The sequence below is a fragment of the Ruditapes philippinarum genome, unplaced genomic scaffold, assembly GCF_026571515.1.
Source record: "Ruditapes philippinarum isolate M1 unplaced genomic scaffold, ASM2657151v2 ctg5090_1_1_1_1, whole genome shotgun sequence".
NCBI lineage: Eukaryota > Metazoa > Mollusca > Bivalvia > Venerida > Veneridae > Ruditapes > Ruditapes philippinarum.
The window spans coordinates 107,454-124,066 of NW_026855009.1; the positions used below are offsets into that span (position 1 = coordinate 107,454).

General features: G+C 35.0%; 1 protein-coding gene across 1 annotated transcript in view; it reads left to right on the forward strand.

Moving 5' to 3' along the window:
- Window positions 1–16,613, forward strand: part of LOC132741822 (sushi, von Willebrand factor type A, EGF and pentraxin domain-containing protein 1-like) — a 34,293-nt gene continuing 17,680 nt past the window's right edge. The window contains exons 1-18 of the mRNA XM_060730084.1: window positions 1–85; window positions 188–355; window positions 1,130–1,297; window positions 1,788–1,943; window positions 3,947–4,114; window positions 4,500–4,667; window positions 5,102–5,257; window positions 5,808–5,975; window positions 6,382–6,549; window positions 6,846–7,007; window positions 7,295–7,462; window positions 7,833–8,000; window positions 8,513–8,674; window positions 13,577–13,744; window positions 14,080–14,235; window positions 14,906–15,073; window positions 15,556–15,723; window positions 16,288–16,449. Of these exons, the coding sequence (XP_060586067.1) occupies window positions 1–85; window positions 188–355; window positions 1,130–1,297; window positions 1,788–1,943; window positions 3,947–4,114; window positions 4,500–4,667; window positions 5,102–5,257; window positions 5,808–5,975; window positions 6,382–6,549; window positions 6,846–7,007; window positions 7,295–7,462; window positions 7,833–8,000; window positions 8,513–8,674; window positions 13,577–13,744; window positions 14,080–14,235; window positions 14,906–15,073; window positions 15,556–15,723; window positions 16,288–16,449 (2,887 nt within the window). The remainder of the gene's footprint in view (window positions 86–187; window positions 356–1,129; window positions 1,298–1,787; window positions 1,944–3,946; window positions 4,115–4,499; window positions 4,668–5,101; window positions 5,258–5,807; window positions 5,976–6,381; window positions 6,550–6,845; window positions 7,008–7,294; window positions 7,463–7,832; window positions 8,001–8,512; window positions 8,675–13,576; window positions 13,745–14,079; window positions 14,236–14,905; window positions 15,074–15,555; window positions 15,724–16,287; window positions 16,450–16,613) is intronic.

Here is a 16,613-nt window from a genome sequence, read left to right on the forward strand (position 1 = left end):
ATGCTCTTGGTCGGCTTTCAAGTCTATTTGTTGTCTGCAAAAACATTTGTAATCCAATTATTGTTTACAATTAACCAGGTAAAATGTAAACTTACTTGAAATACAACGTTTCTTTTAAGAATTACTTAAAGGGTGTCAAATAGAATAGCCAGATAAGTAAACCGTAAGTCTCAACCTTTATTTGCAGCTAAATGTGCAGACTTTACAACTGTAACCGGTCAGACAACATCTTTATCCACCAATGGTACAGATACGTCAATAAATTTTGTATGCGCCTCTGGTTATACACTTACCGGATCATCTTCACTTACTTGCTATGACGACGGAACCTGGGACGGCCAGCAACCTCAATGTGGTAACGTATACAATATAACAATCTGACCTGTTTACCATCAGTTTTATATGTGTTGCTCATATTATAATTAACTCTTAAAGTAGTTTCTTGACTCATAGCAAGGTAAATATAATAACTGGCTCGCTGAATTCAGATTTAAATATCTTGTTTTTTTACACATTATTCAGTTAGTTATTTCATGTGTGGTACTGAGTGTGTCAACTATGTAACTTTACCTATTTTATCAAGTGAGATCAAATAGTTTGCCATATTTTTAGGCTGGAATAAGTGGTTACGGTGTATGTCACTTAACCGAGGTATTGTTGAATTAGATTCCTACTGAAGATGTTACCATGTCTCATAAGGTCCCAGTAGAAAGCAGGCTTCTTAGGGGTTGAAATAAACTTTCAAAACAGTCTTCATTTACCATCGAGCTTAAATATTTTTTAAATTATCAATTTGCAACCGCTGTTGACAAATTGATGTTTCAGCGTGATTATATAAAAAATTAAGACTGTGACCGACTGATTCCGGTTAAAAACTTCCAAAATACTTGTATTTTCCCGTTTGGTACCGTGGTTTTCCTTGTTGTACAACATTAACAGATTCGATGTTAGTTACACATGTCTTGTCCGATTCACGTAAATAATTAATTCTTTCACACAAATAAATGATCAAAATACCAATATCTGTAGTTGAAGCACATCTTTGCCATTCAAGCAAAAGAGTCAACAAATTACTCAGCATGAATTAACTTTAGAACTTAACATAATACATTGCAATATTATTTTACAGTATCATGTGAAACATTGACCAATCCATCTAGTGGCACGGTAACGCTCAATACGAATGGGGGAACAACCACGGCTATCTATACGTGTGCAAGTGGATACACGCTGCAAGGGGACACAACCAGAACTTGTCAGTTAGACGGTACCTGGGATAACTCTCAGCCAACCTGTTGTAAGGAACGCCCCATTGCACTTTGTAGTTCTAATGAATTTCAAATTACCAACTCTATTACAAGTGGAGACACTGATAGCGAACAGCATGGATCCTGATCAGATTGCACGGATGCGCAGGCTGGTCTGGATCCATGCTGGTCGCAAACCCATTATGTTGGTTTTGTCGTGACACGGCTCATTTATATTTGTATGAGACAAATAGCTTAATTCTTGTAACATGCATATTTTATACTATGCTGTTTGATATTCATGTTTGTTTGATTTTCATGCAAGCTTAGTTTTTTTTATAACGGAGTCCTCTTTTACAAAGTACCGTATGTATATCATCAACAATGATTATTTAATAATTATGAAAACTTATTTACAATTTTGTGGGTTTTTTTATACGGAATGGTACATTATAGACCTTGTACTGTAATGTATCAATGCTATATTCAAACAGGTATTAAACTAAATTACACGTCACAATGTTTGATTTTGTCATTCAGCTTGTAATCAGCCAAGCGCTCCCTCTAACGGTGCTGTGGTAGCAAACGGTGTCACCGCTACATATACGTGTAAAGTTGGTTTCACTTTAGACGGTTTCGAGGAAAGAACGTGCCAAACTGACGGTTCCGGTTGGAGTAACCAAGATCCTGTGTGTTGTAAGTTAATATTATACTAAGTAAGTTTTTATTAGTTTTAAGGGCATTAAAATTTTGATAGAAGGTTAAAAAAACGTTTTCTTATAAGATTTCTTATACAGTATACACAACATGACGTAAATTGTGACGTCACTTACAGCGTCAGTTGTAATAGTGACCTCATCTCCGCACGACCACGCATACCCAAATCTTTCAACTATCCGAGCATTATCAGGTTAAGGCAGTAATTCTATTTTTTGCGCTAAACGTTGATGATATAGTTAAACGCATGTTTTTAGCGGGAATCCAACGGGGATATCCATGCATGCTCGCAAGTCAAAGGCAACGCTTTTTATGACATTGGCTATCTCGGTTACAAAAGATTAGAGCATTATCTGTATAAATATTTCACCTGATTTGCTTGTGAAAAAGTCCCTATCAATATGGAACGCCTTGACTGTCTTTTTTAAGCAATGTTTTTGTTATCTTGTGATACGATGATATTATTTTGTCGTTTGAGCGTGTTAACATGTGCAATTTACATCATGTCTTGTCAAAGGAACATGCTGACTTGTACAAACAGCATGTTAGCTTGTCAAATTATTATGATGACATGTGCAGACAACATGCTAACTTGTCAAAGTATCGTGATGACTTGTGCAAACAACATGTTAACTTGTCAAATTATAATGATGACTTGTGCACATGGTAACTTGTCAAAATGAAATGATGACTTGTGCAAACGACATGTTAACTTGTCGAATTATTGTGATGACATGTGCAAACAACATGTTAACTTGTCAAAGTATCATAATGACTTGTGCAAACAGCATGTTAACATGTCAAATTACCATGATGACTTGTGAAGACAACATGTGAACTTGTCAAAGAATCGTGATGACTTGTGCAAATGACATGTTATCTTGTATCATACTGACATGACAAAACGTACTGTTAACTTGTCAAAGAATTATGATAACTTGTGCAAATGCCATGATAACATGTCAAAATTCCATGATGACATGTTTAAACAGCATGTTTACTTGTCGAATTATCGTTATGACATGTGCATACAGCATGTTAACTTGTCCAAGTATCATGATTACTTGGGCAAACGACATGTTAACTTGTCCAAGTATAATGATGACTTGTGCAAATGCCATGCTAACTTGTCAAAATTTCATGACGACATGTGCAAACAGTGTGTTAACTTGTCAAATCATCGTGATAACATGTGCAAACAACATGCTAACTTGTCCAAGTATCATGGTGACTTGTGAAAGCGACATGTTAACTTGTCAAAATTTCATGATGACATGTGCAAACGGCATGTTAACTTGTCAATGTATCATGATGACTTGTGCAAACAACATGTTAATTTGTCAAAGAATCGTGATGACTTGTGCAAAACACATGTTAACTTGTTAAGGTATGAGCATGTCATCACGATAATTCAACAAGTTAACATGCTGTTTGCACATGTCATCATGAAATTTTGATAAGTTAACATGCCGTTTGCACATGTCATCATGAAATTTTGACAAGTTAACATGTCGCTTTCACAAGTCACCATGATACTTGGACAAGTTAGCATGTTGTTTGCATATGTTATCACGATGATTTGACAAGTTAACACACTGTTTGCACATGTCGTCATGAAATTTTGACAAGTTAGCATGGCATTTGCACAAGTCATCATGATATTTTGACAAGTTAACATGTCGTTTGCACAAGTCATCATGATACTTTGACAAGTTAACATGTCGTCTGCACATGTCATAATGATTATTTGACAAGTTTACATGCTGTTTGAACAAGTCAGCATTGTCTGTAGACAAGATATGATGTACATTGCACATGTTTATATGCTTAAATGACAAAATAATATCATCATTTCAGAAGATAGCAAAAATATTGATAGCATAAGACAGTCACGGTGTTCCATAATATCAATATCTATTTACACCATAGATCTCTTCATCCTAAGAAGTTTATTTTGACCATGAATATATTTGATATTACAGCTCAGTGTACTTCTCTGTCGTCTGTAACTGGCGGGTCATTCAGTACGTCAACAACTGGTACGGTTACTTCCGCTAAATATTTATGTCAGACAGGATATACTTTGGATGGTGTTACTACAATAACTTGCCAATCAGACGGCTCATGGAGCAGTTCACCACCCACGTGCAGTAAGCGCATATCTTTATTTATTTACATTTTTATAGATCTATAAGTAATGACTCAAAGCGCTCAATAAAGTTTAAACAAATATATAAAGATTTATCACACAAGCTTATCTCAAATGTGTTGTTATGCACATGTAAAACATAAAAACGGAAGTTTTCAGTATCTTGTAAGATGAATCTTAGCTTTAGTTAGTCAATATACCATTTTAGCAATAAAAAAATATATAGGTTGGAACTTCTGAGTTTAGCAGGAGAGACAAATAGTACATGTGTACCAAAGAGGTCATTTCAATTCACACAGTTGTTTCCCTTGTAATAAAAGAAATTGCTTAAAATGGTTCGTTATCATAATTAAAATTGACTGACGTGTTAACAATAAATTTTTCAGTGGAGTGCCCAGAACTGACCAATCCATCAAGCGGAACAGTAACATTATCTTCATCCGGTACGAAAACATCTGCAACATACGCATGCGCATCAGGGTACAATTTAAACGGAAATACTGTACGATTATGTAATATGGATGGAACTTGGAGTCTGATGGAACCAACTTGTTGTATGTAACATTTATCTATTATGTAGACTAAATGTAATGTAAATAGTCAAATTAAATAAATATAAGCACACTATATTTTCGCTGCAAAATGTTTGATCTTTGAAACTTATTCATGATGTCATTTTATTAATCTATTTCTAACAAATATACAAATAATCTGCATTTTTTTGTTTGATCTTTGAAACTTATTCATGATGTCATTTTATTAATCTATTTCTAACAAATATACAAATAATCTGCATTTTTCGCTTGCCGGCTGTCATATTTTTATCATAAAGATCTCCATGACGAAAATCTTTTTTGAACAAAGTTAATTTTCATCTGCGAACTTAAAATTAACACACATTATTTTAATAATTATTTTGTGGAGGTATATTAAAAATATTTGTCTAATAAACTAAAGGTCATCCAAAATATCTCTGATTTACTTTCAGCATGTAAATCGCCAGTTCCTCCATTAAATGGCCTGGTAACGGATGATGGGTCAACGGCCACATACACTTGTAACCAGGGATTCTCGTTATCAGGATTATCTACACGGATATGTAACACAGATGGCACCGGTTGGGGTGGAGCAGATCCTACTTGTAGTAATTATAATTTCCGATTCCTTGTCGCTGTTCCTAGACGGCGATATATACATTTAGTAAATTTTGTTCATTTCTACCCATACACCGCCTGTCTTAAACCAATCATAATGTTGAATTTCCTAACACGTGATAACAAGATGGACGACAAAAGACCTCCAAACGGGCGCCTACGGGGCACGCTATCCGCCATGTTTTTGTCGAGTTACCTAAATATAGAATTGAAATGTCTCCATGTACGAATCTAGAAACCAGTGTGTAGGCTTCTGCGTGGTGAACAATATTAGACATATTTCCCTAAAAACAAGAAACTATTGCTTTATTGTTCAAGAATGAGTATATTTCACGAATACAAAATACTTATTTAATTGCATTACATTAATTTAAACAATGTACGAGAAGTATTCAATATATTTAGCAAATGGGTATCTGTCATTAAAAATAAGAAAGATACATACATGTTATACGTTGTAAAACAGATTTTCTCCGTATTTAAGCATGTCGAATTAAATTACAAACTGTAAATAATGTCTTCATTTTCAATCCGTTTCAGACATCTGTTCGACTCTGTCCACACATATGGGCGGCACTGTAGCAATAAGTTCGAATGGTATAAACACGCAAGCAACATACACGTGTTTCAGCGGGTACACGTTAAATGGTATGTCACCTATCACGTGCAGGAGTGATGGATCATGGGACTTTACTGCACCAACGTGCTGTAAGTAAATCGACGTTTAACTCTTCCTTGGTCGTGTTACTGAGCTTATGTTATGTGCTTACATTCAATTGGCTTCAGAAATGTCTATTTTGTCGAGCGGAAAAAAATTCAATATTTACTTTATACAGACAAAAACAAAACAAACTATTTATGATAAAATACGCTTACTACAAACTATCTGCATTGTTTATTACCTGAAAATATTGTCACTTGCAAGAATTGTTTGGGATGTGTTTATAATATGTGAATTATATCATATATGTTTTTTTTGTTTTGTTTTTTCATTCGATTAACTTGTAAAACTATTAGAAAAACGGAGAGGAGAGTTTAAAAAAATAATTGGATACAAAAATTAGAAAGTTTTGCATAAGATTTTTCATCATAACTTTTTTAAATATATTTACAGCAAAATGTCCGGATTTGCCTGATCCGGATAGTGGTACACTTATAGTGACAACAACAGGTTCCGTTACCACAGCTACATTTACCTGTCAAACAGGATATTATCTTAGTGGAGATTTTACTCTGACTTGTGGTACTGACGGCGCGTGGAGCAGTGATGCTCCGACTTGTAGTGAGTATTCTTATTAATTCCATATTAACAAAATAGTTCGGACGGACTACTTTATGTCGCAACATAAATGAAAATGTATGAGTCACTTCATGCACTTTCTGAAATTTTTGTGACATTCAAGTTTGACCTATGAGTGTGACCTCTATTGAAAGGTGCTGGTTTTAGACAATATCAGATTTAATTATTATCCGAACAACTTTTGTTGAACTTATTGATAATACACATGGAAATTTGAACTTGAGCGCTTTATGATTTTACATTATATTAGAATAACCCAATCTGTATACATTTAACAGAGTGTAATTTTCCTGCTCAACCTAGCAACGGAGAGGTGTCAGTATCCGGGACTGGTTCGGTAGCAACATACTCGTGTGATACCGGATACTCCCTTAGTGGACTGTCTGCAAGAACCTGTCAGACGGACGGTAGTGGCTGGGAAAGCACGGACCCGACATGTAGTAAGTTATATTAGAAATATCTAGAACTACCACTTAAACCTAATGAAAAAAGAAGTTTCTTTCAAACTACTTGACAAATTCTCTTACTTATTTTCATTCATATCTCCTTTTTTAAAATGGATATCATGTTTGTTTCAGTTGTCTTGTCTCTTTGTACAAGAAGTTAATTATTTTATGGTTTGCAGATTTTTTCATATTTCTTAACAAAAAACAATGTACTGTTTAAAATGTTCAATAACATTTCAAACTTCTTGCTCTAATGTTTAAATTATTCTGCCTGTTTTTAGATGTATGTCAAACAGTAACAAATCCGGCGTCTGGCTTGTTCAGTTTAAGTTCAAATGGAACGCATACGTCAGTGAGGTATACATGTGACGTGGGCACAACGTTAAGCGGTGTTAACGTGCAAGTTTGTATGGATGATGGTTCGTGGGAGGCTGCACCGCCAACATGTGGTGAGTTGTAGTCTGGGAATTGTTCTTAAGTAGTTCAACTACACGTGCTATTTACGTTCATAACTTAAATATCATGTCATTTTGTGGTGGTGCTTTTGTTTTTGAAGTGTTTGGATATATTTCATTTATGAAGAATGTTTTAAGAACGTAACAGCTGTTTCATATCACTTTTACAAAGTTAATTTAATAATCGTTCTTCGTGTTTAAGTTGTATCTACATGATGTTTATAAAAAGGTTCATTAAAGTTTTTCTTTCTATTCATGACCCTCAACTTTTGTAATATTGCTTTGTTGTTGTTTTTTTTAGTAAGCAATTCCATACATGTATATAGACTTGAGATAAGCTTATTTTTTATTCATGTTTCAACAGTTGGCTGTCCAACTCCTAATGCTCCAGGGTCGGGCACAGTGGTGCTGTCAACTAGCTCTTCGTCAACTATTGCGACTTTCTCGTGCGGAACGGGATATACACTGAACTCTACAAGTGTACTTACATGTACATCTGCGGGGACCTGGGACTACCCAACACCCTATTGCAGTAAGTATTCTTATACCTATATGACCGATGCACGGAACCGTAACATTACGGTGAAAATGTAATGTAGTTTTGAAACTACACCCTAAGCAATTACATATCTGCTTATCACAAAATAGCGGGATACGCTTCGGAAAACATTATGTTATGATATATGATATAAATAATAGCGAACTCGAGGTAACCCAAGTACCTGCTAGATAGTGATGGTTTTAAAAACTTTCGCCGGAAGTTCTGCAAAATTATGGGAAATCGACACATCGCAACTTTTCGAATTACAATATAATGATAAAAGCCGAGGAATTCTGATTGAAATCATATAAAACGTGAAATGGTCGTATATGTGGTTGCTTTTGAGTGAATTGTTCGGCCGAAAGTATGCAATTCAAAGTGTATTGAAAACATAAAATGTGGGTTTAAATTAAAATGTTCTATGATTTCTGTCAAGCTTTTAGGCTTTGCATTTTTTATATTAACATCTGTAGATAATGTCATAATTCCTTTTCTCTTTCCAGTTTGTGTACCTCCTTCTGCACTTACTAATGGAGAAGTTAACTTATCAGATGATTTTAGAACCGTAACTTACACTTGTCACGTTGGATATGTTCTGGTTGGTTCTGCGACGAGAACCTGTCAAGATGACGGGACGGGATGGGACGGCATTAGTCCAGTCTGTGGTGTGTAATTTTCTTTCTAGGGCGCAATTATTTAGTGTGTGCAGTTTGCCATGGATTTTCTGTCATTTTTCTTCTCTTATTTTCGTTTTTCTGAAATTATGAAAATAATGTGTGTTTGTGAAACTGTCCATATTTTGCGCTAATTAGCCGATAACGTTTGTGACAAGAACGTGTTTCTATAAATAGATGCGCGGATTTTTAAAAAAAAATCGTAAGGAACCATTGACAGCGACATTTTAATGGAAAAAGTGTGTTGCACCATTGATTTGCATTCATAATGTAAGTGTTCTTTCAAACTATTTTTCATTTACTAATACAATAAAACTATTGTATTAACCTAATTAGCGCAAATATGAAGAAAATCCATTTTTTTCAATCCTCCGTGTGAAAATTTGACCTTCTGCTGTTTTTTTTTTGTAATCTGCATATTATTTCTTCATATTTGTGCAAATTCGGGTTTTAGAGTGTATGTTCAATACACTGCAAACTTTCTAAAGTTGTGTTTAGTTTTAATGTGATATTGTAAGCCGCTTCACCCGTAATCTGCTGAATTACAGTAATGGACAGGTCCAGCTTGCAATTTGGAACTGTCCATTACCAGGTTTTATGGAAATTTAGCGTCATATCCTGTCACTGTTGGTTTCAGCCGAATATGGGTTCAAATGACGCTTTATAAATGATATATTATTTCAGCATATTCTCAACATTAATAAAAATACATAAAAGCAAATATCAATACTAAAAAAGTCCATATCAATATTTTACTGCTATTTTTCGTGCTCTTTGTATACACGTATTATCGTTTTAATTATTTTAGATGCTACAGATCCAGACACGGGCGCCTCTACTGAAGAGGCCAGTTTGTCCATTCCGATCGCAGCATTTGTTGTTCTCATATTGATAGTAATAATCCTGTCTGTATTGCTGGCTGTGTCCGTGCATTTACATTGTCGGAAGAAAGGAAAAAACGATTCAAGGGTGTCGTCTGCATCTTCAAGAGAGACAGAAAATTCCAAAGGTGAAATTTAACTTTCCCTATGAAAAATATAAAAGTATTTCCATAGTTTTGTGTTTTAGTATTTGAATTCGATTTAAATGTCTTTTACTATCTTCCAACACACTAAGAAGGAGTTAGATGACTGGGTTACGGAATAATGATTCGTCCTTAAAAAAATAAAAGGCCTGCCATATAATGAACATGTGTATAACTTCTGCTTTAATAAAACTGGCCTTTAAATAATGTAGTGAAAAAAGGCAATCATATGAAAGTACAGTAGGTTGTATCTGACTTATAATAACTATTTAGAGATTCTGTTACTATATCCTTAGTACATCTTTATTAACGTTCATTTTTTTATTTTGAGAAGCGTCACTGTAAGCAACGAGAATTGTTTGAAGTCTTGATATTTCAGTACCTGAAGACAAACATCCAGACGGATTTACTGTAACAAAACCTGACAACAAAAAAGCGTCGTTCTCAAAGATTGACTCAAGACCATCGTCTGCTGATACAATCACGTTTGCCAATGACCAAACGACAACAGTCCCAGAAATTACAGAGAAAAAATCACCCGGTGGTAAAGTGCAGTTACCCCCGATAGGTCACCTTATAACAGAGAAAAGAAAAAAGAAAACGATTGGTGGGATTTCACCTGGGAAGAAGCAGAATGCTAGGTTAAATAAAACTAATAGTCGACGAGAACCAAGAGCGAGAACTCCGGTAATAGAAAGAATGAAAGATGTTGGTATTGAGAGAGTTATGACTCCTGAACTGTTGTCTACTGTAGACTTTAGTTACATTAAACCGGTATATCCATACGAACTTGATTCCAACGCCGGGGATAAAGACTCTCTAGTACGGAAGAACAAAAGACATGAACATAGACCAAAGTCATCTGTCACTTTTGCTAAGGACGTGGCGACATCTTTAGAAAACACGGTAAGAGCGGGTAAGAGGACACCCAGAAAAAGGGCGACTGGTACAACGAAACACGGAGTCCAAAATCGCAAGGAACCAAGGGCTAAAACTCCGGTAAAAGAAAGAAAACGGGAGATTAGTATGGACGGGATAAAGACACCCGAACTGTTATCTACGGTCGATTTCACATATATTCAACCAGTTTATTCGTATGAACTTGAATCGGAATCTGGAAGAAACACTGTTCTTAGTAGAAAAAGTGAAAATCTGAAAGACGGTTCAAGTTATGTAAATAAAAATGGAACATTTGTAACACATTTCAATTTACAAAACTAAAATATGTTTTGTTTAGTCACAATGGACGATAGACGATGATTTTATTTATTGTTATTCAAATTCATTTGTTTTCTTAGTCCAGTCTATTTGTACTTATAAATTTGAAACTTATTTAAATTATACACCATCTCACGTTGCTGCCAGTCCGAATCTCGACAAGGACGTTGCATGCATTTATGTGAATAAGATATTCATCTAGCTCATTTAAGACTGGTATGCTAAATTTCGACATTGGCCGTTACAGTTTACCAAAGGGGATACTCTAAATCAAAACTGACATCGGCTGCTTCCGGTTTTCAGGAGGGATAAACTTGCCGATAATACATCTTAACCGCTACAGTTGTCGCATAGACAATTTTTCGTGCTTCACAGCATAGATGTCGAGAATGTAAGAAATTCTCATTACAGGATACTAAAGTACCCTTTTGTTCCAATAATTGTTTTTGCAACTTATATGCAAGAGAGTTTTGGTCGCCTATGAGCTTCGAAATGAATATACTTACAATTATATCTTTTCTATAGCATCCTCAGTATGTTATATCCATATGTATCCCTCCCCACCACATCCCTTTTCCCGAAGATCGAACAGAACATGATTTTTAATTGTTTGGATCGTCAGACCAAACAAATAATGGTAGCGAAAGTTCAGACTCTGATGCTGTTAATTGCAAATGCCGAAAGTAGTCCGCTTTTGAAGCGGTTACTTCCCTTTATATGTACACTAACGCCGAAAAATTCAGGGGAGATCACTCCGTAAAGATAGTCAAAATTAATGACAGGCGCATTAATTTTCAAGCAAAATAGTTCCCGAATGGTCGATGATTTCTAATATTGTTTTATTCTTTATAGATATACATGCTTATAGTAAGCTCCATGATTATTTACATCTGTGTTAAACAACAGTTAGCGTCGTTACAAACCCTAATTTAGAATAATATGGTTTTCTTCAGGCCGTTAACATAAAACTTCACCGAGGCCGAGGGGTTTGCGCGCTCGCTTAAGAAGCGAGAGGTCCGGAGTTTAAATCCCAGTTAAAGCAACTTATTTTTTTTGTCTAATTGTTTAATTCAAATAAACATTGAATTGAACATCAGTGTCACAATTAGTCTTATAGCCAATTTACTACAATTAAAACGCTGGAATGCAGTGGTGGCACTATACAAAAACAAAATGGTTTATAATCTCACAACCTTCACCTTTCTGACAATTCTGAGACCCAAACAAGTTCAGCGCCTTCTGTGCTTTGATTTTATCACTGCGGTGTTAAGACTATGTTGCTAAAACGTTAATATTTAAGTTTTTGCTTTTTTGTGTTGTTGAAATTAGAAGTGCTATTTGATGAATATATTGTTATATTGATACGAAAAGTTAATTAAAATATATACACATCAGTCCGTTTGCTTATTTACTGTAGAACGTGTTTTTTTTCAAATTTCTACTGTTAAAGGTTTGATGTTAGTTTACCACGTGTACATGATATTGATATGGCGTTTTATTAGTTTTATTCAGTCTATTCTTTTGCACGATTTCTGCACGCAATATTATACCTACCTCTGCTATCTATATAAGTCGGAAGGATATTTCAATTTCTTGCTTGTCACTGGTAATTTTTGTTTACAAAAATACTAAATGGAGTCGACACACTCCTTAACTATTTTTTATATCCCGTCGTAAGTGTTCACGTTCGCTAGCCGAAGATAAGTGCAGATAACTTGAGAGTAAGTATATAATTATAATTAAGTAAAGCTATTCACGTAAACTTTGTAATTTTCACGATCTGTTAAAATTTAATGCAAGTTCACTTAAAAAAAAAAGAAACGTTATTATTATCGATGACATCATTCATAAGGGGCGAACTGCTGATGACATTCCAACTTTAAACCCTACATCTTAAAAAAAGGATTTCTGAAGGTATGGTTTGGAATATTTAGTGACGAAATGTTGCCTATTACGAATTGTTTCTTCAAATGATTTATTATCGTGAGAAAATTTAAGTTTGTGAGACTTTTTATAAAAATTGCCGCATCTTATCGGAATGTGTGGTTATTTACAGTCAAAATTCACGTAAAGTAAAGCTTGAACAGGGTCAGGAATTTAATAGCATGCTCCTTTTGATGTTGACTACGAATCCATATCATTGATTTACTCGAACAAAGTTGAGATATGTTAAAAATAGATAAATACTTCCCGTCCGTCAATTATGTTTTTACGCCGACATGTATATACTAGTAAAGCTGTCGACGGTTGAACGGTTTTCTGCCCATTTAATTGTACGGTCTGCAAATTCTCTTACGCTTCTTACTGCTATGTCACATCCTAACATGGCGGCCAAAAGCAGCATTTAATTTTAACCGTCTCCAACGTAAACTGACACGAGGGATATACATGTAAACTGAAAAAAAAAATCCTTAAAAACTTCTCAAAAATCACAATGAGTCATTGCTACACAGTATTAAATGGTACATTTTGTTTCTGCTTGCACAGACTGCTTTACTCCATTATTTTTACTTTGAAAAGCGACTGAGGACCCATCCTGCACGGCTTTATTATATATTATTTTTTATTCATTATCAAATTCAGAATTGTATGAAATTCCGAAATTTTCTAAATTAACGTGTATAGAAATGTAAGAACTGCTCTATTTTCAGTTTTGTGTCCGTCGTTGGATGAGCCATCAAGCGGCACTGTAACGTTGTCAACATCCGGTACTCAGACCAAAGCGACGTACACGTGCGACGCTGGCTATAATTTGAACGGGGATGAAGAAAGGATGTGTAACTCTGACGGTACATGGAGTATGTCAGAACCCACATGCAGTATGTCAACCATTTGTAATTTATGATTCATGAATTTATGGACAAAATAAAAAAAATCTTCATAGATTATTTGTATGAAATACTTGATAATTGATTTTTGATAACATAGTTATATCTTCGCGAAGTTATGTACTGTTCAGTTCAAAAATGACCAATTATTGTCTTCCCGTTATGTTTCTTTTATTAAGAACGTTCGTTACATATTCGTAATTAAATTTGAAGTGATATATAAGCCATTTCTAAGTTTGCTTACAATTATAAATGACATGCTAATAAACTGACTAGCTGTCTTTACCGTGCCAACCATGCAAACATTGACATCTTTTCCATGAAAGCGTGCGAGACCCCTGCAGATCCTCTAAATGGTCTAGTGACCGCTGACGGTGCAACTGCAACCTACACGTGTAATCAAGGTTACTCTATGAACGGTGCCTCAACTAGGACATGTGGAGATGATGGTACAGGGTGGAGTGGAACAGCTCCAACTTGTAGTGAGCAAACAGTTTTACTCTTTTTTATAAATGTTTTTCATTCAGGTTTTTTTTTCATACAGTAAAAGCTGCTATATATTTTCGACTGTAAACTCTTCTGATTGACAAAAGAAGTGTAACACTCCTGCTTATGTCACTCATTCCAAACAGGGTCTTCCAAATAGAAATAGAAATTCTATTTGAAAGACCCTGTTCCAAACAAGTAAATTCTAGATCAATTTTCAAAACAAAAACAAAAGTCAGATAATTTTAGACAAAGTTATACTTTTTAAAACATTAAGATTAAAAACTTATTTCCCGCCTAATAAATAGTTTATTTAAACATTTGTATTCATCATACTTCGATTGTGATGAAAATTTGCTTATCTGAACCACTCCTGAGCCTCCTTCATGAAAGTAACCAGTACTGGGGCCATATGAGGAAATATGGTCATGAACTCTGTACGTATGACTCGAACCCACGATCCCTAGGTTAAGCGGCAAATATCTTAATCATAAGACCATCGCTCTCCTGAAATTGTTTGCCTATTGAAAAAGAAGTCATAAAAATTCAGAGGACACGGTTCAAAGCACTTGGTATTGACAATGCTTATCGGCCTATACTAAGATATAATATGAATTTAGATATTACCTAAATACGATATTCAATATTCCGTTTTGTATACGACAGGTACATGTGACACATTGTCAACACCGTCGGGAGGAACTGTGACAGTTAGCACAAACGGTGTTAATACACAGGTAGCCTACACGTGTAATACCGGATACACACTAAACGGTGTCAGTATAATAACATGCCGGAGTGATGGATCCTGGGACTTTACACAGCCATCATGTGGTAATATGCCATGTTTATACAAAGATTAACCCCTGAACCAGTACAACAATACTATGCCATTCTAAATAAAATATTTTTGTTTTCTTTGTAATGAGAATTACATCTAATTTGTCTTATTGTTATAAGTAAAGTTTTAAATCGCTAGCCCCTCGCCACTGCCAGACGCATTTGGCTTTGCAAACATCAATCTGCCCAGATACCTGTTTGTGCCTGTAATAATGGGAAAAGGGCGCATAAGGTCTTCCTCCAAACTAGAAAGTCACAATATGACCTTATGACACATGTAGTTTTAGTATGTAATGAAATTGTATATATTTGCGAGTATTACTTAATTGGCAGAATTACTATTAGCCTGATTCCGTGGTCTTACATACATTGTATTTCTGTCAATATATACAGAAAATATTATACAACAAGATTTTTTTATATCTAAGTATAAAGTGATTTATTTAAAAATGTCATGAATTTTCTTCCTATGACAGAAAAGTGTCCGGAGTTATCAGAACCTGACAGCGGATCTTTGACGTTGACGAGCACGGGCTCTTTAACGACGGCAAGTTTCTCCTGTCTCCCAGGATATTACCTGAAAGGGAAATTTTCGCTAACTTGTGGCACTGATGGCACGTGGAATGATGATGCCCCCTCTTGCAGTAAGATATGATACTTTTTTTTCGTCTAAAATTGGTCAGTCATATTGGACATAATCAAGATGTGACAATACTTCTTTTCAAGCATATCCCTCTGATGTTTGGATTTTGAGCTATTCTTGTCTTTGGTGCCTGAAATAATTGGTGGTGCTAAAACTTCGCCATTAAACCATTATCGCCTTAAGAAAATAGCTAGCGTTGAATAGATAAAGGGAGCAAATGAAAACAAATACGTGCTTTGACATCCCTATAACTGTAAGAATTACCAACACAAGAATCAAAATATGGCTCAACTATGTCGCCAGTGCCTTCTTTCACAGAGCTTGTGAAAATAAAAATTTATATTATTTTTAAGTTTGATAGAACATATCTTAAGCATTTTTATCTGCAGATGTACATCAGCATTGACATTTCGTCCTAGAAAATGTAAAATTTGAATTTATAAATTTTCTGAATTTGAAGGATGTAGTGAAATCTTTATCTTCTATGACTAAATTCTTTTTCTTTCCCTTTTCCCAGTAACCATCTGTAATATTATTACATACATTGATTCTTTTCTTTTTACAGAATGTGATTTCCCACCACAGCCCACTAATGGTCAGGTTTCTCTTTCCGGTACTGGGACGGTGGCTACATACCGGTGTGATACGGGATATACACTTACCGGACTCTCAGATAGAACCTGCCAGGATGACGGTACGGGTTGGGAAGGCCCGGACCCAGTGTGCAGTACGTATGGTTTAAAATTTCATGTGTAGAAGTACAGAACATGTAATATACCTTAGATATCTGTGTAAGGAAATGTTTATTAAGATGGGGCTTGCATGCTGCAACAAAGTTTCTTTTTAAAATAATTTTCAAAATTAAAGCATTTGCTTTATATCCTCTCTTAC